Raw genomic sequence first — 25988 nt, 5'->3', positions numbered from 1 at the left:
AGAATGAGAAACCTGTGACATCAGCTTACGATATATAAATGTTTCTGCCACCTTAGACAGGTTCAGGGTTATTAAGATAGGTCGGAGTTGGTTGCAAGATTTGGGACTCTTTACTTTGGGTTTGACACGAATGCACGCTCTCTTCTAACCACTAGGAAACACTTGCTCTTGGAAGCCCTGGTTAATAATGGAGGAGTGTGACTTGTCAAGAACAATAGCGAATCCACGAAACAGATTTAAAGGAAGCTGGCCAGGGTAGGAAGCAGAGTTCCTATTCAGCTTCTGAAGTTCCTTATAAACGACAAACTCAAAAATTTACCTACATCATTAATCTCTGCTTCAGTAAGGAGGGACAGGATTTCTAAACTTCCTGTTTCTGGCACTCGAAGGAAAATAGACCGAAGCGACTATCAAACACGAGAATCTTATTGATAAATGTGTTGGTTTACATTCCGTCCACAATATCTCATGGTCAGAGTAAGTTAGATCGCTTAACAGCTTTGACAGTAGATCGTCCCGAAAGTTAATTCCTCCACCGCCTCCACGACGATTCAGGCTATGGTCGCAACGAATATTGAAGTAGTCAGTGTAGCCTTTAATACGCGCTGACTCAGAAGTAATGTCCCAGCATTCACTTATTATTGCGATTGAGGCGTTGTTCTGCTTGATTACGACTTCGAGTTTGTCGATTTTGGGGTACCAAATTGCGATTTTGGGGTACCATATAGCACTTTATGATAGATTTATTGAGTCTAATTTTATAATAAAAAACGAAGAGATAGAAGAACTAGCTTTTAAACGAGTCCTTAAACAGCTCTCTATGATGTTCTAGCGCCACGATACCGACGAAGAAAAAAGAAGAAACATCATTACTACCCATCCATAAAAATATTTGTTTGTTGCTCAAGGAGTGGGTTACGATTCAGACGCCATTTTGAAATCACAACAAACTGAATAACACGATATATAGGGCTATATGAATAGCAATTGGTTCAATTATGAGATTGAGCATCCTGTACTGGACGTAGGGATCGAGGAAAGTGGAGGGGGATAAGTACGGCAACATTAGTGGTGAAGCTGGTTGAAAAAAGCCGGGTGCATACTAAATTCTTCTCTGCCCACCCGAAAGGTTGTTTACACTATACTACTGCCGTCTGCAACAGCTGATCGCTGATAATTCTAGTAAAAGTCGAGCACCAGTACTTAATTATATCTTTGTTTAATTTATATTTATTGTTTATTATATATTGCGCAATTTTATGAATTCAACTAAGTAGTGTTCTTACTAAATAGTAACTTCTCTTCACTACCGCTAGAAGAAAAATGGTCTATTGAAAACATAGAGAAGGCACATTGGGTGTTTTTTTTTTTTTTTTTTTTTTTTTTTTTTTTTTTTTTTTTTTTTTTTTTTTTTTTTTTTTCATTAGGAGTTCAGTATCCATTATAGAATAATTTCCCAAACAAGTTTTAAGGAATCTTGAAAATATATACAGGCTCAGGTTTCTCACAAATGCTCCAAAACCCCTTCCCCAAGAAAGGATTCCCATGCCCCTTGACTTCCTGGGTGTGGACCTCCTCTTGCCCCCCAATAAAATGCTGGAGCTACACTTCTGCCTATATCAACATCCTTCTCAACATTTCCTGAACATTTCTCCTTAATACCCTTAGGCATTAAAGTGGTACTATTAATAATAGTAGACATACTAGTAGAAGTATGCATACAGTACCTTTTGATTGGTTCAACATCCACCTCAATATGCACAGAAAGTTTAAACTTAACACATTAAGCTCTTCCAGGGATATAGCTGTTACGCTCTTTTGATAACCTAAATCGAAATAGTCTGTTTTGATTTAGTTGAGACTCCCCTCATTATTCCTTGAAATTTTCACATTAATACCCTTAGTTTCAATAGTATTAGTAGTAGTAGTACCAATTGCAGTAGTAGTAGTAGCAACATTATACATGAGCGCCTTTGGGCTAGTTCAATATCTCCTCAATTAACCCTGAAAATTTCAACCTAATGCTCTAGGCAACACAGTCTTTATTTAGCTCAACATCCTCCTAAACATTCCCTGGTAGCTTCACCTTAATACCCTTAGTCTCAATGGTATTAATAGCAGTAGTAGTGGTTGTGATATTGGAAGCATAGCACCTTTTTTCAACATTCCCCTCAGCATATTCTGAGGGTCTCAACTTAATACCCTAAGCAGTTCTTGGGACATTGCTGATATGTCCTTCAACCTTCATGGATATATTTTGTTGTGATTTAGTTCAATATCCTCTCAAGATTCCCTGACACTACCACCTTAATACCCTTTAGTGTTTAGCTATAGTGTCAGTGTCAGGTTGGGATTACGGTATTCCAAATTGTTAAATTAAGTATTAATTTTCAAGGAAACGAACTAAAGAGAGGAATACCAAAATTTGCAAAGCAAGAGAGTTTACCTACTGCGGTCTAAAGTCCAGGCGTGGTCTAAAGTGGTCTATATCCAATAGGAGACATTATATCTGCGTGCTCATGAGTTTGCACGCAAGTCTACGCACGCTATAGTATTTGCGCATTTGCAGTGCAAAAATTTAATTCACACAAGGCAAGATATTTCATCATCTGCCGTTTTCGTTTTCTTACCGTGTCGTATATTGAATGACGTATCATCGATACATCCAGGGAAGTCCATGATATAAAATATAATATTGACATGGAAGGTTCTATTATGGGCTGAATATCGTATGACATCATTTTTTTTTTTCATTTTTTCGTAGATAAGAAAGTTTCTTGTTTTATATTTTTCAATTCCTCAGATTCCGCGGAATTCAGGCGCGGGCTCGACTTACTGATGGAACGATTTCTGTAAAATGCTCCAACCGATCCAAAACACGTTTAATTTGAAGAGCCATAAACAATTGAGAAAATGAGCAAAATAGCCTTTACACAGAACAAAGGAGTCGAAGCAGTAGTCCAAGAAAAAAAAATTGTAAAGTTACTTGTTTCCGATGAAATTAGAAGAATAACATAAGGTACATAGAAAATTAAATTGATATTTAGTAAAAATGGAAACTGATTCTTGTAAAGATTAGTTTTAAAAACACTTTTCCACAAAATAAGAGTTTCAAAGAAAAGTAAAGAGCTCCACTATACCAACAAGAGCTAAGAGCTCATATGGCACTTGTGACGAGGCAAGAAGAGCTATGAGCCAAGAGATCATATGGTATGAGCTCTAACAAAATTCTATGAATCCATAGGTTGATTTAAAAGGAAAATAAGAGGTTTAATGTCGGTCAGGATTTAAAATAAGAGCTCTGAGTCACGATGTCCATCTAAATATCAAAACTAATTAAGATCCGATCACCCACTCGTAAGTTATCAATACCTATTTTTTTCTAATTTTTCCTCTCCCTTTAGCCCCCCAGATGGTTGAATCTGGGAAAACGACTTTATCAAGTCAATTCGTGCAGCTCCCTGACACGCCTACCAATTTTCATCGTCCTAGCACGTCCAGAAGCACCAAACTCGCCAAAGCACTGAAACCCTCCCCCCCAACTCCCCCAAAGAGAGCGAATCCATTACAGTTCCGTCAATCACGTATCAAGGACATTTGCTTATTCTATCCACCAAATTTCATCTCGATTCCTCCACTCCAAGTGTTTTCCAAGATTTCCCCTCCAACTCCCCCCAATCTCAAAAGATCTGGTCGGGATTTGTAATAAGATCTCTGAGACATACATTCCTCTTAAATATCAAATTTCATTAAGATCCAATCACCTATTCATAAGATAAAAATACCCCAATTTTCACGTTTTCCAAGACGTTTTCGCCTCCAACTCCCCCAATGTAACAGGATCTGGTCGGAATTTAAAATTAGGTCGGAATTCTAAATATCAAATTTCATTAAGCTCTGGTCACCCTTTCATAAATTACAAATACCTCAATTTTCAAAATTACCCCTCCCCCAAACTCCACCAAACAGAGCAGATCCGGTCCGGTTATGTCAGTCACGTATCTTAGACAGGTTTTTATTCTTCCCATCCAGTTCCATCGTGATCTCACCGCTTTAAGTATTTTCTAAAATTTCTGGTCCCCCCAACTCCCCCCCCCCCAATTACGCTGGATCCGGTTGAGATTTAAAATAAGAGATGTGAGTTACGAGGTCCTTCTAAATATGAAGTTTCATGAAGATTCGATCACTCCTTCGTAAGTTAAAAATACGTCATTTTTTCTAATTTTTCAGAATTAACCCCCCCCCCCCTCCCAACAGAGCGGATCCATTCCAAAAATCACGTATCTAAGACTTCTGCTTATTTTTTTCCACCAAGTTTCATCCACGATATCCTTCTAAATATCAAATTTCATTAAGATCCGATCACCTATTCGTAAGATAAAAATACCCCAATTTTCAAGTTTTCCAAGAATTCCGGTTTCCCCCTCCAACTCCCCCAATGTCACAGGACCTGGTCGGAATTTAAAATTAGAGCTTTAAACTACAAGATCCTTCTAAATATCAAATTTCATTAAGATCTGGTCACCCTTTCGTAAGTTACAAATACCTCAATTTTCAAAATTACCCCCCCCCCCCAACTCCACCAAAGAAAGCAGATCCGGTCCGGTTATGTCAGTCACGTATCTTAGCCAGGTTTTTAATCTTCCCATCCAGTTTCATCCCGATATCACCGCTTTAAGTATTTTATAAGATTTCCGGTCCCCCCAACTTCCCCCCCCCCCAATTACGCTGGATCCGGTTGAGATTTAAAATAAGAGATCTGAGTTACGAGGTCCTTCTAAATATGAAGTTCCATGAAGATCTGATAACTCCTTCGTAAGTTAAAAATGCGTCATTTTTCTAATATTTCTTAATTAACCCCCCCCCCCCAATAGAGGGGATCTGTTCCAATTATGTAAATCACGTATTTAAGACTTCTGCTTATTTTTCCTACCAAGTTTCATCCCGATCCCTCCACTCTAAGTGTTTTCCAAGTTTTAGGTTTCTCCTTCCCAACTCCTCCCCCCCCCAATGTCACCAGATCCGGTCGGGATTTAGAGTAACAGCTCTGAGACACGATATCCTTCCAAACATCAAATTTCATTAAGATCTGATCAGCCGTTCGTAAGTTAAAAATACTTCAATTTTTCCGGATTAACGGACCCCCACTCCCCCCCAGATGGTCAAATCGGGAAAAAGACTATTTCTAATTTAATATGGTCCGGTCCGTGATACGCCTGCCCAATTTCATCGTCCTAGCTTACCTGGAAGTGTCTAAAGTAGCAAAACCGGGACCGACAGACCGACAGAATTTGCGATTGCTATATGTCACTTGGTTAATACCAAGTGCCATAAAAATGAGCAGAAACAAAACATTCTTCCAAGCGTAAAACTACCACAAATTACCAGAATGAAATCACCACTATCGCGCTTTGCGACAAAGCCACTTAGTAAGTTGCTTTCTAACTGCTTTACCATTGCTTTCTAAGCTATATTTTTCGGAATTCTTGGTTTTAATTTGAAAAGCTATTAGCAAGTAAATTGCAGGCATACAACTTTTCTACTAGAACAAATATGGTCAGGATTGTCATACAGCTATTTAAACACGAACTAGACGAGTGACCGACATAAAACGACTCTCCTGTAAAACATCTTATAACATACTTACAACATGAGAAACAGGTAATAAATCTGGTCGATTGGCAAGATTTCGCAAAATATCTCCAACTTTGACACCAGTATCATATGCTTTTCTTACTTCAAGGCAACACTGGCTAAGTGACTTGGGCAAATCTGGGCTAAAATAAATGGGAAATTGGAATATTTAAATGTGACTTGTTCACACGTATTTTAAAAAACGATTAAAGCAGTTAAAAAAAAGGTTAAAAAACGATTAAAGCATTGTTTTTTCCACCCCTATCCTTTTTCCTTATTCTTTGATATTTTCTTTTAAGAAACAGAGCATCAGGACTTATTGAATATTTTTCATAAAATATCTGGGATTTTCCTTTTTTTGTTCACAAATTAAATAGTGATTCCTCTATTCATGTACGCCATTATTTTGTTTTTTTTTTTTTCTCCGAGAGCTTGAAAACACCAAACATAAAGATGGTAAATTTTGAGGTGGTTGAAGTATATTATTGAAAAAAATGAATCATTTTAGATACATAATTATTTAATGAAAAAAGAAATCACCAATGTAACAGCACAAACACAGAAATAAACATACACCATATAAAAAAGAAAAGAAGCTGGCAGATTAATACAACTAACTGTCAGATTCACTGGAAGATATACTAGATCATTATTTCTATTTTTAATCTATGAAGCTTTGAAATCACAAACTATTTTGCTGATCCTGGATTGTTCCATACGGAACAAGCGAACCCATAATCAATGCAGAATTAAAAAATAAAGCGCAATTTTTCTATTCACGTTTTAACGCTGACAGGTAAATTCAGCAAAATTCTTATCATTTCCAAATTTCATTTTTGGTTGTTAAGACAAAAAGCATAATACATAAAAGCAATTAATGAACTATAGAATAAAAACAGATACACTGATCATCCCTAAAAAGTGAACATAATATTATTTACTCACTTTTAGATTCCTTATTAAATAGCGTAGAATCTTTGACAGAAAATAGCCTATCGTTATCACCAACAACAATCAAGTACTAAAAAAGAAACAAAAAAAGATACAAAAAGAACTAAGAAAAAGAAAACATGTTTAAACATAAAAGAGCCGATTTCTAAACACCGATCTCGGTTGGGTGCATTTATTTTAATAAAGGACTGGGTATATACGACTTTTTTAGCTCAAGAATATAATATAGCTAAGTCTCTATGTTTCCATCCTTTCACTTCTTTTTAATAGTTGTATTTAATACAGGCTATATAAACATATAAACTAAAAAAATCAAATAAATAATTTAAAATCTTATTTTTATTTCTTAAAACGACAAGCACGTCCAAGGTAACTAGCAATTAATGTGCTAGTATGTAAAAATTAAACACCAGTGAGCCCCAAAAGAAGATACAACAACAAAAGAGAGAATAATGAGGACTTTTTTCCCAAGACAGTGAACCAACACTTTTTGGGGGAAAAAAGTCCTCATTATTCTCTCTTTTATTGTTGTTTTATGGAAAGGCAGTGTGGTTTTCGTCATTATTTACCCCAAAAGAAGAGCACAGTATTTCTACATATAAAAGTTTTTGATTCTCCGTCAATTAGTAAACACATTTTTGAAGAAAAAAAAACACTCCAGGATAGCTGAATATTGACTGGCAATAGTCAAGCTACGCAAAACTCCTTCAAATGTACCTAAAATCAAATCGATTTTCTGAAATCAAACACGCGTTAATTGCCAGAGATGGTTACTGAAATAGATATAGGAGAACAGTCTACCATAATCAAATATCAATCCATCTTCAGAAACAGTGCCTGAATGAGGCCTTGAAATCTTTGCGAAAAAACAACAAAAACTTGCCTAAAATAGAAGGCTAGTCCATTCTTAGAAAAGAGTCTAAACACTGCTCCTGAAACTAATTAAAAAAGAGCCAAAAATCAAAGACTAGTTCACCCTTGGAATAGAGGCCAGAAACTATTTGGAAAACATATAGATCCTGGAAACTATTCAGAAAAAAATTCCTCAGAGAGATAAGAAACTGATCCTAAATTAATATAGAAGTGCCTAAGATCAAAGTATTGATCAACTTGAGAATAGACATCTGAAAGAAGATAGAAATATTACTGAAACTATAAAAAAAAACAAAAAAAAAACAAAACAAAAAAAACAGCCAATAAACGCCTTCAATAAAGGCTCATTCAATAAAAGGCTTAAAGAGGAAGAAACTACTTCTCAAGTAAATTTTCAAAGGGGTGCATATACTGTCTGTTCATCCTCAGAAAACAGGCCTTAAAGAGACCAATGAGATTAATATAAAAGACTCAAATATCAAAAGCTATCTTATCCTCAGAAAATAGAGTTCAAAGAAGTCTTAAGATAATTTAAAATAAGTTACCTGAATTCAAAGGCTAGTTCTTCCTCAGAAAACAGGCCTTAAAGAGACCAGAATGAAAATAATATAAAAGACTCGAATATCAAAAGCTATCTTATCCTCAGAAAATAGAGTTCAAAGAAGTCTTAAGATAATTTAAAATAAGTTACCTGAATTCAAAGGCTAGTTCTTCCTCAGAAAACAGGCCTTAAAGAGACCAGAATGAAATTAATATAAAAGGCTCGAATATCAAAAGCTATCTTGTCCTCAGAAAATAGAGTTCAAAGAAGTCTTGAGATAATTTAAAATAAGTTACCTAAATTCAAAGGCTAGTTCTTCCTCAGAAAAAAGGCCTTATAGAGACCAGAATGAGATTAATTTAAAAGACTCAAATATCAAAAGCTATCTTATCCTCAAAAAATAGAGTTCAAAGAAGTCTTGAGATAATTTAAAATAAGTTACCTAAATTCAAAGGCAAGTTCTTCCTCAGAAAAGAGGCCTTGCTGAGGCCTCCTTAGTGCTGTTCTTTCAATTCCTCTGGCAAACATTAAACAGTAATGTTGGTTTCTAAAAATAAAAATCAATAATATAAGAATGAATATAAAAAATACGGTTTACAATGCTTACATTTGGTCGTACTAGCTGTTTCCAGTAAATAAGATACCAAGCATTCTTTTTCACAATGGCAATGCAATATTGACACGAAGGCCCAAAATCTCCTTTGTAAAATTTAGCGTAATAACTGCAAATTTTAAGTCAAGGTAGAATATTTCAGCTTTTAAAACAGTTAGCCGGCAAAATAAAGGATTTAAATTTCATTTACAATATGTCATATCGAAACAGCCTTTAAAGGAAAAATTATGCATGTTTTGCATGCAAGTTTTTATTATAAATTGCCGAGATCCAGTTAATGCTTTAATAATAATTTCATGTTATTTACTTTTAATTATCTACTTTCATTGATAATTGACTGTTTAATGTTTTCATTTAGTTAACCTAATATTAGATCCATGGATAATCTCCTTTTTACTGATGTCCTTAAACGTCGGATGAATAGCCCTCAGCCACACATTACACTCCTGGCCGATGGCAGTGAAACAGAAGAACGGTACCTAAGCTACGAAGAACATTGGTCAGCGTGCGAAAAAGTAAGTTAGTTAGTAGGCTGATCTTTTAACCCCTGAGAGAGACTTGTTCCATGTTAAGATTAAATAAAAAAAACAAGTTTTTTTAAACGAAAGTAAGGAGCGACATTAAAACTTAAAACGAACGGAAATTACTCCGTATATGAAAGGGGCTTTTCCTTCTCAACGCCCTGCTCTTTACGCTAAAGTTTGACTCTTTCTCTTAACTCTACATTTTAAAACAGTAAAAAAACCTAGAACTTTTCATTTCCGTTAGAATGAGCCCTCTCGCAACATTCTAGGACAACTGGGTCGATACGATCACCCCTGGGAAAAAAACAAACAAAAAAAAATAACATAAAAACAAAAAAACAAACAAACAAATAAACACGCATCCGTGATCTGCCTTCTGGCAAAAAATATAAAATTCCACATTTTTGTAGATAGGAGCTTGAAACTTCTACAGTAGGGTTCTCTGATACGCTGAATCTGATGGTGTGATTTTCGTTAATATTCTATGACTTTTAGGGGGTTTCCCCCCCTATTTTCTAAAATAACGCAAATTTTCTCAGGCTCGTAACTTTTGATGGGTAAGACTAAACTTGATGAAACTTATATATTTAAAATCAGCTTAAAAATGCGATTCTTTTGATGTAGCTATTGGTACCAAAAATTCCATTTTTTAGAGTTTTGGTTAATATTGAGCCGGGTCGCTCCTTACTACAGTTCGTTACCACGAACTGTTTGATTAATATTAACAATACTTTTAAAATGGAAAGATGAGTTGTAACACAAAAATAGGAGAATTAAGAATTTAGTTTTAGACACATTCATCATAATTGTTGTTCAATTCTAGTTGCAATGTTACGTGTGCTTCATTCGAGTTGTAAATAAAGATTAAAGCCTTATGTATCTTTACTATAGCAACGCTAGGACGTCGCCTCGAAACAAAAAACATATTAAAATAAAATTCAATTGCTCACAGATGCAGTTACAATAGCTGCATCTTCATAGACAAGATGATATAACACACATTCCTTTTGAAAAGTTGCCTATTATCGTACGAAGCGTCAGGCCATCCGTATTAACATTCAATAAAGGAGTTATAATACCGTACGACGTGCTAGGGTACCAACTAATATTACCGTACGACGCGCTTGACTACCATTGACATTAGCCCGCAATAACCAAGAGAACTTGCCTAAGATATGCTTTTACAGACTTACTCGCACTTAGTTTCTCCTGCGCCATCTGGCGCATGATGTGACAATATTACCTCGCCACAACGACCTCTGAAGACTTGCGGCCACAATGCCGCCAAGACCATGTGGACCCAATTCCACCATCTAATCTCTCCGACTGCCAGATTGGGAAAATGGTTGTCAACACTTTTTCGCCCCCTTATGCAAACGCATAATTCGTACATAAGAAACTCAGTTCACCTTGTCGAAAAATTAAAAGATCTTAATATAAAAAAAAGGTATGATTTTTGCCAGTTTCAATGCCATTTAAGTTTTTGTGACATTACTTTTAAGTTTTTTATGGATTCTTTTCAGTTTTTCAGTCAGTTTGGAATGTAGTTTAGAACAGTGAAAAGTGTCTTCTCATCCATCAATGGGATGATATCTGTTAGGATTTGTGGAGTTGCATCTTGTGACATAAGATGTGTATACATGTATGTATACATCTTTTGATGGTAAAAAATGTGAACTGGCTCTTCAAAGAAAATTAGAAGATAATACTGACCAAATGGACTACAAAACACTGGATTTAGAAACTATTATGCGTCTCGTCCATCTTTGCAATAGTTCCTCCTCATATTTCCGATATAACTACCAATTTTTCACCCAAATTACGGTTCTGCCCATGGGTAAGAGCTTTTCACCATTTTTGGCAACATTTTATATGGAATTCATTGAATCCTCTGCTTTGGAAAATTTCCCTCTGAAACACCACTTCTGGGGTCGGTTTGTGGATGATGTTATTTCTGTGCGTGATCATGGAGAGGAGTCGCTTAACTCCTTCTTGACTCATCTAAATACTTTGGACTCTAACCTCCCGTTCACTTTCGAACTAGAAGAAAATCACAAACTTTCTTTTCTAGATGTATTAATTTTCGACAAGTCTTTTAGCCTTGTATTTTCTATTTATAGAAAGCCTACGCATCACGACAGGCATTTAAATTTTTCCTCCAACCACTCTCCCTACATAAAAAGAGGAGTAGTTATATCTATGGTTGACCGAGTTATAAGAATATGCTTGGAGCCTCACATAGTCTTCGAACTGAACTATATTAAGGATATTTTATTTTGTAATGGGTACCCCATAAGATTACTTGAAACCATTTTAGACAAAAGACGAAAAAAGGCAGAAAAGAATGCATCAACTCCATAAACCCAAACAGATATCATCCCATTGGTGGATGAGAAAAAACTTTCCACTGTTCTACCCTACATTCTAAAATTGAGAGATAAACTGAAAAGAATCCTTAAAAAACATGAACTTAATGTCACCTTTAAGAATTCAATACAACACAGACCTTTTCAACGGTGACAAAGATAAAACCAGTCCCATTCCGGGTAGTAGTGCTTATAGAATTCCCTGTTCTTGTGGCCGTTTTTATATTGGAAGAACTCAAAAGCAATTTGGGGAGACGTTATCAGAGCATAGGTCCTCAATAGACAAGGCCATGGGGCTACGCCAAAGGCCTAAGATTTTTCGATTCCACCTTGGCTCAACATTTGGACGACAATCCACACCATTTCATTTTATTTGACAACACCTCCATTATTACCCCCGCTAAAGGTCTCACGCAAGTTTTTAGGGAGGCAGTTGAAATAAAAAAGCACATACACCGAAAGTACGCTCATTAGAGACACCGGATAAACTTTTTCAAGTCCCATTTATAATGAAATTATTAACTCTGATCGTTTTCACATACATCCACAAAATTATGTTGTACAATCAAATAGAGTCTCTGATAATAATCTACCTGGGAAGCGATTAACCTTTAAGAGTGCTTTGAGTAGGATGAAATGCGATTTGGACTTGTGTGTTTATTCAGTTACCCTTTCACCCTTACTAAGAAAGGGTAATCATATTTTAGTTTTGTATTTTGTTTTGAGGTTTTTTTTTATATTTTTACCAGTTTTGTTCTGCACTGAGGACGATCAAGCGGAGCTCTTGACAGAAATATTTGCATAATTTTTAACTTTTTCACTGGCTGTTTATTGTCCTCGTTTTCTTCCTTTCTTCGCGATTTTACGTTTTACCATCTAATAAGTTGAATTTTTGTATAAAAAATCGATGGTTGATCAGTTTTTAACGTACGAAGCTGTTTGTGATTCACGTGTCAGTGCACGTGTTCCCAGGATGCGCAGGAGGCAGTTTTTCAAAATATTGTTGTTTCTAAAGCAGTTTTGTTAGTGCCCATGTCAGCATTCCTACTAAAGTACGGAGAAGATAGTACAAGGAACAAGTATATTCAGGAGTAAAAACTAGAACTTCAGAGAGTATTCTGAGTTTTTCCAGACAGTTCTTAGTTTGGTAAAAGCATTGCTAGTATGAGCAATACGTGTAATAATGCCATGCTTTAGACTTACATCAAATTTTTAAGGCTTCCTAAATTCTGCAACTTCTTGCAGCTCATCGAAATCAACATTCAGTGATCGGCCCGGCATTTTCTTTGACATTTGTTACGCATGACTTTTGTTTTCGGGGTACTGACTGACAACCCAACTCGTTATGTTTGAGAGTACTGCCATGTTTTGTTCTAGGCCTTCTCTTAAAACGAGAAGGGATAGAAATGTCATCAGCAAAATATCAAGGACAGAGGGGCTCTCATTCAACTGAATTCCTCCAAAAAAGTAGCATTGCCAGAGGATGTAATCGATAAGAATTGTGAAGAGCACAGGAGAGAAGATACAGCCTTATCGTACACCGGAATGGATCTGGAACCACTCCATCGGGTCTCCATCACCAGTTCCAACACTACCCGGCTGGATATCAAACAGTTCGTGGTAACGACCTGTAAGCAAAGAGCGACCCGGCTAAATAGCAACCGCAAATCTACAAAACGAAGTTTTGATACCAAAAGATATATCAAAAGCTTACTATGCTAATTTCAAATATACAAGTTTCATTAAGTTTAGTCTTACCCATTAAAGGCTACGAGTCTTAAAAAAAATGCGTGATTTTCGAAAAAAGGGGGAAACATCCCCCGAAACAATCCCATCATCAAATTCAGCGTATTAGGGAACCTTTCTGTAAAGACTTCAAGCTCCTATCTGCAAAAATGCAAAATTTTGTATTTTTTGTCTGAAGAAAGATAACAAATGCGTGTTTATTTGTTTTTTTTTCACAGGGGTGATCGTGTCGACCCAGAGGTCCTAAAATATTCCGAGAGGGCTCACTCAAACGGAAATTAAAAGTTCTAGTGCTCTTTTTAAGTGACCAAAAAGATTAGAGGACAACTATGCCCCCTTCCCCATCCCCTTTTCCCAAAATCGTCAAATCAAAATTTTGAGATAGCCATTTTTTTACATCATCGTCGAAAGGCCCAATAACTATGCCTTTGAATAAATAGATATATGGGGAAAGGTCTTTAATTTACAAAATTTGTCCATCGTTTACGCATAGTATTTGTTATTGGGAAGTATATACACATTCTCGGATGAGAAGGAGAGGAATTCTCTGCGGTTTTTTTTTTGCACGGGGGAGTTTTCCATTGGGAGGGAAGTTTCCAGAGGATGAAATTGTCAGGGGGAATTATACACAGTTGGAATTTGCCAGAATTCCTATGCAAAATTCTTTCTATATGTCTTCGCTTTCCCGTCTCAATTTTACCCGCGGAGTTGCTAAGGGTAATTGTCCGGGGTAAATTTTAACCGAATTGAATTATCTAGAGGATATTTTTGTGGGGAGGGGGATTTCTCCGTAGAGGTGTGGCCAGATTTCCTGGCATTATACAAAAAACGGTCAAAAATTAAGTAAAAAACAGGTTTTTTCACTGAGAGTAAAGAGCAACATTAAAACTTAAAACAAACAGAAATTATTACGCATATGAAGAGGAATGGCCCCTCCTCAACGCCTCGTTCTTTACGCTAGAATTAGAGTTTTGTTCCAATTCTTCAAGAACGACTCCTTAAACACAAAGGTCATTTAATTAGGACAGTAAGAAGCTTTTCTAAAAGTACAAAAAAACTTTAGCGTAAAGAGCAAAGTGTTGCAGAGGGGGCAATCCCTTTCATATACGGTAATAATGTCTGTTCGTTTTAATTTTTAATACTTCTCCTTACTTTCAGTTGAAAAAACTTGTTTTTTTTATTTAATAATATAAAGCCACAATAATAGTAATAATCTTGTCGGAGAGGACATATTGACCTAATGTTTTCCAAAAAAAAAAAAATTCTATGGACATAATCAAAGGTCTTTAAGACTTCAATAAACGCTATTAATATTTCTGTCTGCCATTCCCTCTATTCTTCTGCCAGTATTCTTAAACTGAACACCTGATCACCACACGATCAGTCTGGCCAAAAACCCTGTTGCTCGTCCCTTAGGATCTCGACAAATTTTGACTGAGAAGGATTCAGGAATATTTAGCAAAGGAATTCACGTCCTACTATAATGTATAAGGGTATAATGTAATATCTCTTCAGTTACTGCAATGTGGTTGGGCGACAAGCTTGCTACTTGTTCCTGTAAAAATCCTTCAGCATCTGAAACGTCGACTCTACGCCCTATGCGCCAGCAATGGCTCAGGAGGATTTTTATCCTTTTTTTACTGCAATGTACGGCTCAACCTTCCCTAATAATCAAACAGTAATCCCTGTCTTCCAGTCAGTGTTGACAAACAGTTTCCAAAATCCGATTCAGGGTTTTATGTAGAGTGTTAGCTAAGATTGCGGATCCATATCTCAATAAATTAGGTTGCAGGCCGTCAACACCTGCAGCTTTACCGTAAATCAAACAGTTCGTGGTAACGAACTGTAGTAAGGAGCGACCCAGCTCAATAGTAAACGAAACCCTAAAAAACGGAACTTTGATGCTAAAAGATATATGAAAAGAATCGGATTTTTATGCTGATTTTAAATATATAAGTTTCATCAAATTTAGTCTTTGTCATCAAAAGTTGAGAGCCTGAGAAAATTTGCCTTATTTTGGAAAATAAGTCATAGGATCTTAACGAAAATCACACCATCACATTCAGCGTATCAGAAAACTCTACAGAAAAAAATTCAAGGTCCAATCTACAAAAAATAATATGAAAAAAACTTCGTTTTCTTAAAGAGTTAAAGAGGCTGCGTCCCAAAGTCGAACCTTAAAACGTACAGGAATTAGAAGAGGCAGTTGGGGGGCTGCCGCCCCCCAAACCCCCAGCTTTTAAAGACTCTTTTGTACAGGTTTTTTTTTTTTGGGGGGGGGGGACTTCATTGTTACTAATTACTAGTTTCGGCGCAATGGTTCTCCTGTCCTCTTGTGTTTAACATTTTTCGAAGTTATTCCATTATTCATTCATTTCAATTTTTTGTTAATTAAAAGAGGGCCTTTCCGAAGCCAAGAGCTGGGGGTTAGCAAAAAAACAAAAAACCTGTACAAAAGAGTCTTTAAAAGCTGGGGGTTTGTCCTGTACGTTTTAAGGTTCGACTTTGGGACGCAGCCTCTTTAACTCTTTAAGAAAACGAAGTTTTTTTCATATTATTTCTGTACGTTTTTCTACAATCCATGGTGGATGTAATTTAATAATTCCTGTACTCCTCGTACAGGAATTAGGAGAGGAACTTGGGTGGCTGCCGCCCCCCCCGCTTTTAAATCATTGTATAAAATAGAAAAAAAATAGATAGAATGACCGAAATGTTTCTTTTGCTCATAAGAAGCTAATATTCTGTTATCTCTCAAATGATAAGCTGTCCAGGTGTTATCAAAAATTTTTCTGGAATGGAGCTGGATTTTTATGATGCTTGCAGTCATTCTCGCCGTGCCGAGCTGATTATTTTGATGTACTTGAATGTTGATATTCGTAACTTTTAAGAATTTCAAAAATTAACATGGGACTATTAGACTATTAGGACTATAAGAAGACTATTAGGAGAGGCAAACCCCCCGCTTTTAAAGACTCTTTTGTACAGGTTTAATTTTTTTTCATATTAATTCTGTACGTTTTTCTACAATCCATGGTGGATGTAATTTAATAGTTCCTGTACTCCTCGTACAGGAATTAGGAGAGGAACCCACCCCCGCTTTTAAATCATTGTATAAAATAGAAAAAAAAATAGATAGAATGACCGAAATGTTTCTTTTGCTCATAAGAAGCTAATATTCTGTTATCTCTCAAATGATAAGCTGTCCAGGTGTTATCAAAATTTTTTTGATGTTGTGAAAAAAAATCGCCCGTAAGGGACTTGAACCCTTGACCAGAGGATTAAAAGTCTCACGCTCTACCAACTGAGCTAATAACTTGCATGTGTGTTAATATAACTTCTCAATAGCTTTTAAAAATTTCAAATTAACATGGGCTCTTATGGAGAGAAATCCGTTAATTTAAATAGCTAATGGGTGGTTTCTGGAAAACAGGGAAGGAGTTATCGGATCAAGCTGAAATTTCGCGGATAAGCTCCTGGGTCGTAGGGGACCTTAACTTGTGAATTTCAGCCCGATCGGACAACGTTAAAAGGGGTGGGGGGTTGGAGGGTCGAAACTTTCGGGGGGTTAAGATTTTCCTACGAAACTTTCATGGGCACTTACTCGGAGAATTCCGCATCGAATGAGTCTTCGTACACCCAGATCCGATGTCGGATGTGACCTGTAGGCGTGGCGAAAAAGAAAGTAAATGAATTTTAAGTGGCTATGCGTGGTTTCTGGAAAACAGGGAAGGAGTTATCGGATCAAGCTGAAATTTCGCGGATAAGCTCCTGGGCCCTAGGGGACCTTAACTTGTGAATTTCAGCCCGATCGGACAACGTTAAAGGGGGGCTTGGGTTGACAGGTCGAAACTTTCGGCCAGATTTTCCCCATGAAGAAAAAGTTGGAGGGGGATGAAATTTTGCAGGTTTCTTAGTTGGAGCTCCGGCTACGAAATGCATCCCTCCCCATCCGTCTGCGACCACTGGAACCGAAGATCGCTTAACATTGTCGTGTGTCGCCTCTTTATAGAGGCACGAGTGTGCCTCCTTGATGTGGAAGTTCGTATGTTTTGCCAGAAGGCAGATCACGGATGCGTGTTTATTTGTTTGTTTGTTTTTTGTTGATGTTTTTTCCCAGGGGTCATCGTATCTACCGAGTGGTCCTAGAGTGCTGCAAGAGGGCTCATTCTGAAGGAAATGAAAAGTTCTAGTGCCCTTTTTAAGTGACTAAAAAATTGGAGGGTACCTAGGCCCCCTCCCACGATCTTTCCTTGGAGGAATATTTCATGGGGGTAGAGAAATTCAATGAAAAGGGTGCAGGATTTCCTAGCATTACTATTAAAAAAAAACAATGAAAATATAAAAATGAAAAAGTTTTTTCAATTGAAAGTAAGGAGTAGCATTAAGACTTAAAACGAACAGAGATTATTACGCATACGAGGGGTTCTAAAATACTTTAGCATAAAGAGCGAGGTATTTAGGAGGAAATAAATACTTCGCTCTTTATGCTAAAGTATTTTTAGTAATTTCAACTATTTATTCTACGGCCTTTCTGATTCAGGGGTATTTCTTAAAGAATTGGGGCCAAACTGAAGATTTAGTGCGAAGAGCAAGGTATTAACGAGGGGACAAACCCCCTCATATATATAATCAAAAATATAAGAATATAAAAGTTTGTTACGTAAGTTAATTCTTAAGTTACGTATATTTTTTACTAATAAAAACGTTCGTTAAAAATTAAAAGTTCTAGTTGCCTTTTTAAGTAACCGAAAAATTGGAGGGCAACTAGGCCTCCTTCCCCATCCCTTATTTCTCAAAATCGTCTGATCAAAACTAAGAGAAAGCCATTCAGCCAAAAAAAATTAATATGCAAATTTCATTTTAATAATTTATGTACGGAGAGCCAAAATAAAACATGCATTAATTCAAAAACGTTCAGAAATTAAATAAAATAAATAAAAAAACTAGTTTTTTTAACTGAAAGTAAGGAGCGACATTAAAACTTAAAATGAACAGAAATTACTCCGTATATGAAATGGCTTGTCCTTTCCGCAATCCCTCGTTCTTTACGCTAAAATTTGACTCTTTGCCACAATTCTGCTTTTTAAAACAATTAAAAATTTTAGCATAAAGAGCGAGGGATTGCGGAGGGGACAACCCATTTCATATACGGAGTAATTTCTGTTCGCTTTAAGTTTTAATGTCGCTCCTTATTTTCAGTTAAAAAAACTAGTTTTTTTTATTTAATGGGCGTAAGAAGCCCAATGTTCTGATGGATGATTCTCTTCAGGGATACCACTACCAAGCTTGGAGACTAAAATCAAGCCATTTAAGAAAGTACCTTTCATAAAGAAAGAAAACAATCAAAAATGCGGTTCTTAAAGGACGAAAATACTGAAGAAATACACAAAGCAAAAATTCAGGTCTAACCCATCTATATGAGAAAAATCTATACTTTCGAATCAGACACTTCTTTCACTTAGAGCCCTTTGCAACAGAACTGTTTTTTTACTTCTATTATAGAGGCATTTTTTATAGACAGAAATAAGGGCTTCCAATATATAGGCTGATATCTTCATAGAAAACATTGAAGAAAGGGGTATTTCGCAAAATTTGTAAACATGAATTTTGGGTTCGTTTTAAAAGATGATATTTTTTATTGGTGGGAGCATGGTGACAAATCTCTGGGGTCTTTCCTTCACTTGCTTAGCTCCTCGGATCCAAAACTTAAATTTACTCAGGAATCAGAGGTAGACAGGCGTCTTCCTTTCTTAGATGTCCTGGTGCACTGAAATGATACATGTTTCGAGTTTGGGGTCAACAGAAAACCCGCACATAGCAACCGTTACTTAAATTATTCCTCTAATCATTCTCCTGCTGTGAAAAGAGGAGTGGTCACTTCTCTAGTTGACAGAGCATTGCAAGTTTGTTCACCACGTTTCCTGAATTCAGAGCTTGGCCGCCTTCAGAGAAATTTTATTTGGGAATGGTTATCCAATTAGTTTAATAAATTCTGTGATTGCAAAACATATTAAAAAATTATTACATAGTGACATAGTAAACGGAAATCATAGGAAAAATCCAGTTTATCTTCGTCTCCCGCACGTTAAAGGAGTTACAGAGCATATTTCCAAAAATCTAAGGAAAAATAACATTTACACTTACGATAAACCCAGAAAATCAGTTCCCAAATTTATCAAGGTAAAGACCCTATCCTGATAGGTGAAAACTTCGGTGTCTACAGAATGCCCTGCTCTTGTGGTCTTTGGTACATCGTTAGAACTAATCAACAACTTACGGATAGATTAACTCAACACTCTATCTCAGTTTATAACACCTTTAAAAAGTGGAAAAAACCAGAAAACAAGGGCAGAAAGCTATGCCATTGCTGAACACATATTTAATAACCCAGACCATACTGCTTTATTTAACCAAGCTAGCCTAATTTCGCATGACAGAAGTATTGTCCACCACTACCGAGAGGCTGGTGAAATTTATAAATATCAACATTTAGGTCTAGCATTGAACAGAGATCCAGTTGATTTAAGAATAAATGATTTTTATTTCGGTTTTTTAAAAAAAGAAGCCGATACTTTAGTAATCCCTGAAATAAACCTTGAACCACCATCCCAATCACATGATCAAACATGTCAACAACCCCTTAGGTCTCAAAGGTTATCCGCAAGAAATGCAATGTATAGAATCAGAAATAAGGTGACCTAGTTCTCCAATTTATTTCATTACTGGTTCGTTTGTTTGAGTGAATGATGTTTTTTCTTTTATTTCTCAGTTGTTTATTAGTATCCGCCGATGGCAGTTCAGAATTTTTTAAGGCTTTGCGCAAATCACAGATATCGGTGAATGACTCACTTTATGGTTCTGTATTTGATTTCAATTGTAATTTTTGGTCTTGTATTGAATTTTATTTATGTTTTTTTTACTGTTTTTTTTTCATTGGCTTTTAATTGGTTTTGTTGACTCTCCGCGTTTGTTTTTTCTTCGCCATTTTCCTTGATTAAATTATTTTGTTCGCGCTAAAGAAGAGAGGCGGTTGTTCTCTCGAAATATTCGCTTTCTGTGTTTCTTCAGTAGTTTTGTTTCGACTTTAAATCCCCCATTTTGATCGTTTTCTTTCTTTATGCTCTATGCTTTATTATGCATTTTCTTTATGCTTTCTTATGCTATGGCAGGCCGATATGGTTTAAGAAATTATCTTAGAGTACCTTGCAGATATCAATTTAACAGGCATCTATCCCTCTGTGATGCAACTATCATGATGGAAGCCCCCCTATCAGGTTCATACAATACATTCTGACAAACACTTTACCCTACTGAGTGTCAAGCGAAAAGACTCGCAATATATAAGAAAACCCACATTTAATTCTCAAGCAAAGTTAGGAAATGAAATAACTTATAAAAATCATCATAAGGAGAGGTACACCAAGAGGGTTGACTTTGACTGATCATTAAAACTAATACTACTGAATAGAAAAAACATTGAATGGCGACTTTGATCTGACATAGGTAACTTCTTAGACCACACTGCTTTTTCATTTACACATTTAAGAGAGAAAAACGGGTATAATTTAAATGAAAGAGTGGGACAATTTTCAATCCTTCCATTGGTGATTTAGTGTTCGATACTACAGGTCTCAGATACCTACTTTATGTATTTCTTGGTGGAGAGTATATTCTTGGTCAAACCGATTCTTTCAGAAATCCCGTTTTTATATATTTTTTATATATTTATTGTTTATAATTATTGTATTGTTTATATTACATAATTATATTGTATAATTGTATAATATTGTATATAATTATTGCATATATTGTTTATTTTATTTATATATATATATATATATATATATATATATATATATATATATATATATATATATATATATATATATATATATATATATATATATATATATATATATATATATATATATTTATTTATTTATATATATATATATATATATATATATATATATATATATATATATATATATATGTATGTATATATATACATATATATATATATATATATATATATTTATTTATTATTTATATACCCTTTTTTTCAAATACTCTACTTTGATCTAACACTTTTCAATTCAAGCATCACAAGGAAAACGAATGGTCTGACTTTCAAAAAACAAAATAATGTGGAAGCTTTATGAAATATGCACCTCATCCTTGTAAAACGTTCAGACAGAATTTATATTAAATACATTTTTACGTTTAATACATACATTAACGCATTTAAATACATACATTTTCAATATATTTAACGAAAGTATTTAATGCAGAGTTGAAAGGACTGGCATCAAGGCGGTTAAAGAGCAACGGAAAAGTGAAAAGGAGAATTCATATGAAAAAGAAGAGATAACTTATATTTAATACAAAGAAGGGTCTCATCTATAGCATCAAGCATTGTTTATCATGGTATCATGTCATGCTTGAGTGATTCCATTACCTCATTGAGTGATTCCATTACCGCATAAAAGGAACATATTTTTACATTACATAGGTAATCTTAGATTGTTTAGTCCCTCTCCAGTATATGTATTTTTAATGTCAGTTCAAGCTAATGTCGCGAAATTGTAATATCTACTTCTAACTACACACCGATAAGCCTCACTTGTATTACGTGTAAAGTACTTGATTCTCTCATTGCAGACCACACCCTAGAACACTTAAAACGAGAAAAAATACTTACCGAAAAGCAGTTTGGTTTTCTTAAGGAACGATCTGCAGAGATCCAACTGCTTTGTGCCACAGATGATTGGAGGAAAAACATCGACAAGGGGTTCCAGATTGATCTCATATACTTGGATCTCAAGAAAGCCTTTGACAAAGTTCCCCATAAGCGTCTCGTCAAGAAGCTCAGGAAATACGGTCTCTCCTCATCCGGGTCCTCATTCAGTCTTCTTCAATGGATTACGGACTTCTTAACTGGCAGAAAGCAAGTTGTGTGCGTAGAAGGTTGTCTCAGCAACACCGAAGAAAAAGTTCTTAGCGGAGTACCCCAGGGGTCAATTCTCGGCCCCCTTCTGTTTAATCTCTACATCAACGACCTAGTTGAGGGCATCAAATCTGACCTTCTCTACGCGGACGACACAAAGCTCTATTGCGTCATCTCGTCATGTGAAGACATTCACCACCTGCAGGCGGATCTCCAACGAATCGATGACTGGATGAAGAAGTGGATCATGGAAATCAATACCCAGAAAAGTCATATCCTCATTCTGGGTCCACAAAACTTTTCGTCCTCATACTTTCTTGGTTCCGCTGCACTCACTCTTAGTAGAGAAGAAAGAGACCTAGGCATCTTAGTGGATTCTGAACTGAACTTCAGTAGCCACTATGAAGCTGTCGTCAAGAAGGCTTCCAAAGTTACTGGTATGATCAGAAGGAACTTCTCGTGCGATGACGACAAAATGCTTGCTACGCTCTATAAGTCCCTTGTCCGCCCGATTCTTGAGTATGGACATTGTTCTACAAGACCATACTACAACAAGCACATAGATGCTCTCGAAAATGTTCAGAGGAGGATAACTAAATTCTCTTCCAGGTTACGCTTCCTTCCCTACGAAGAGCGGCTTAGAAAGCTTGAAATCCCAACCCTGGCCTATAGATTCCATCGTGGTGAACTTATTGAAATGTACAAGCTCTGCAATGGAGCCTATGATAACGTACCAGCCCAGAGAATCGTGCAGTTCAATAAAAATCATCTCCTAGGACATCAGTACAAAGTGAGTATGGAACGTTTTTACAAGGACATGGGCCGATGGACTTTCGGCAACCGAGTTGTTCAGCATTGGAACAACTTACCAGAAAGAGTAATCTGCTCCACAAACCTACGGACATTCAAGAAGGAAGTTGATGAATATTATTCAAGTGACATTTTAACGGCCTGCCATCAAATTTGCGAATATATTTATTTATTTATTTATTTATTTAGAACATCAATACCATTTATGATAAGGACTGGAAAGTGATTTCTTCAATCTTTTTTTTTTATTATTCAAGGTTTTAAGTTCGATTTAGTATCATTTTTTGCTTTCCTAGGTTTAGTTTTACGGTAAAAAAAAAAAAAAAAAAAAAAAAAAAAAACAGCCCTACACCTATGATTGACCTCTGATAATTGCGATGTATTCCTGGCTGTTGTTTGAGAGAGTACAATACTTTGAACAACTGACTATCTTACTGTTAATAAATGGTACATTCTATTAATAAAAGGTAATAAAAGCTATATTCATTTTTCCTTCCAAAAAGCATTCCTGTGTAAATTCAACGATTTGGCAAAATATTTATGTTATGTTATTACAGTGCAGATGCAACGTCAAAAGAATACTTACAGTGCGACTGGGACTGCCTGACAAACATATATATGTCTATATACATATATATGTATATATGTCTATATACAAACATATGTCTGGCAGTAAAGTCCTCGTTATTTTTAATAAGCTTTCGCTTTATGGACTTCCCGATATCCTTTCTATTTTCTTTCTAGCTGTTTTCTCGAAAGATATAATAACTTAATTGCAAATTATTCCATAATTCGATAATTTTTTCGTTTATATTGAGCTTGACTCGAAGTCAATCAGCAACATTTCAATTTGTAAAATGAACAGAAATTTTAAGAAACTATGAAGCCAATCTAAGAAAAAAAAACTAATTGATGTGAATGAATAAAACAAACCTAAGACGAAAGGGAACTATAATGATTAATCTCCTATATTCTTCAATACTTACATCAAGATTTGACTGAGCGTATCCGCATCAGCATCAAAAGATGACTCATATAGGCTTTCATATTGCGCAGCAACACGACGAAAATCTCCAACAGAGTTTTTCAGCTAAAAGAAAAGTGGCTTCATGAATTGAAAAAGAGAAAAGTAAATTAGTTATTAAATAATTATATGAAAAGTAAATAAATTAAAAACATTGAAAGCTAGCTGCCAAAAAGTCAAATATTGCAACAGGGAACTATTTAAATTTTTGATGAAAGGGCATGGCTTGACTTTAAGCTTCACTGAAGCCTAATGAAAACAGAAAATTTGAATTCCAATTCAATTTGTAATTGGGCACAGTTCCTCAAAAAATTTTTAATGTGGGAAGTACATTAAGTATTTGAACTATATGTTAGGGATCCTTCGAGTATACACCAAGAATTACCGGATGTAATATGGCCCAGGCCGTATCCAGGGAGGGGGTGGTACTGGGTTTGAACCCCCTCCACAAATCTTTGGTCCGACTCGTAAAAACGTAATAAAAATGCATATACAAAAACCGAATAAAGTTTTTTTGGAGAAATTGGAAAGAATGAAAAAATTGAAAAAATGCTTTTTTTTGTAAACCTTTTGTCAGTCTTAGCTGAACCTTTAGGAGAAAATGAAACTAAGATGTCCTCCAAATTATCACTATTTTTTATTGGTTTTTAGTTCATCCTGATTTCACCACAGTCTTGTCGATGAGTTAGATTATTAAATGTCTCTATGTTCTAGTATTAACTAAAAAAATGAAAATTCACAAAAGAAGTTTTCTAAAGAAAAGTAAAGGCCATATTAAACTTAAGATCAGAAGAAACAGAAAACTACAACAACTCAAACTCAAAACAATCCGAAATTACTATTAAAGATAATTGAAACCCAAAATGAAAAGATATTAAATAAAAAAAGCAGAGTTCATAAAGCACAGAAAAAAAATACATCAGCTACTACTATAAAAGAATAAGTAAATCTCAAAACGATTAAAGCTAAAGGTGAATATGCAAATCGAGCTTAAAACGAACAAGAATATTTTGCTACTGAGGCATAAATGAAACCCAAAACGAAAAGAAATTAAATAAACAATTATAGCAAACAAATAAACAACAGTTACTAATATAAAAGAGTAAATAAATCTTAAAACGAGTAAAACTTAAACTGAACATGCGAATCCAGCTTGAAACAAACAAAAATCTTTACAGCAAAGAGTTTGGGTTTCGTCTCCATCTTTCACTGTGAAAGTACAAAAGCTACTACGTCATTGGCACTTTACTGAAAACTATATGTGTCTTGAGCAGTCTTGAAACAAATCGAACCCGTTTTTATAATCATGGTTTTAACAATCCACAGGCGTGGAGGGCGGGGGCTAGTTGCCCTCCAATATGACCAAACCTTTTCTGACCTTTGAAATATTTATAAAAAAGGGTATCTCAGAATTTTTATCGGACGGGTTTGGGGGGAAATGCCTGGGGGGGGGCTTGTTGCCCTCGGATCTCTTTTTACTCTTGAGAAGTTAACTAGAACTTTTAATTTCCGATCGAATGAGCCCTGATTGAAGTTTATACAAGCATCCTTTCATAAGAACCAATTATTCTACCAGGGCAAAATTTACATCGCCTGCCCCCGGGCCCTAAGGGGTTGTGCTGACACCTGAGCTTTTGTTATGTGACCTTTGAACTATTCATAACAAAATTGCGCTCTCAGAATTTTAATCCGACACATTTGGGGATACATTTAGAGGCGTGGTGAGCTGGGGGCTAGTTCCCAAGAGAGTTAGATCTCCTTTGATTCTTAAAGTGAACTAGAACTTTCAATTTCCAATCAAATTAGCCCTCTCTGGAGTTTATATGAGCGTTCTTTTCATAAAGACTATATATGCCCCCATGACAAAACGTACAACGCCTGCTCACGAGCCCCAGGGGGTTGTGACGACACCTGAGTTTTGTTATAAGACCTTTGAACTATTTTTAACAATATGGCTAT

The 25988-nt window shown here is 35.7% G+C and overlaps 1 protein-coding gene across 2 annotated transcripts in view; it reads right to left on the bottom strand.

The window, feature by feature from the left end:
• LOC136035679 (integrator complex subunit 7-like) overlaps positions 1 to 25988 on the bottom strand; it is a 129915-nt gene that overhangs the window by 19059 nt on the left and 84868 nt on the right. For both annotated transcript variants that reach the window (XM_065717603.1, XM_065717604.1), the window contains exons 15-17: positions 23992 to 24095; positions 8442 to 8546; positions 5648 to 5777 (exon numbers count right to left, since the gene is read on the bottom strand). In XM_065717603.1, the coding sequence (XP_065573675.1) occupies positions 5648 to 5777; positions 8442 to 8546; positions 23992 to 24095 (339 nt within the window). The remainder of the gene's footprint in view (positions 1 to 5647; positions 5778 to 8441; positions 8547 to 23991; positions 24096 to 25988) is intronic.

This window comes from Artemia franciscana, chromosome 14 (genome assembly GCF_032884065.1).
Source record: "Artemia franciscana chromosome 14, ASM3288406v1, whole genome shotgun sequence".
NCBI lineage: Eukaryota > Metazoa > Arthropoda > Branchiopoda > Anostraca > Artemiidae > Artemia > Artemia franciscana.
Note: the sequence above shows the minus strand (reverse complement) of the source record. Positions and strands in the feature narration are given on the sequence as shown.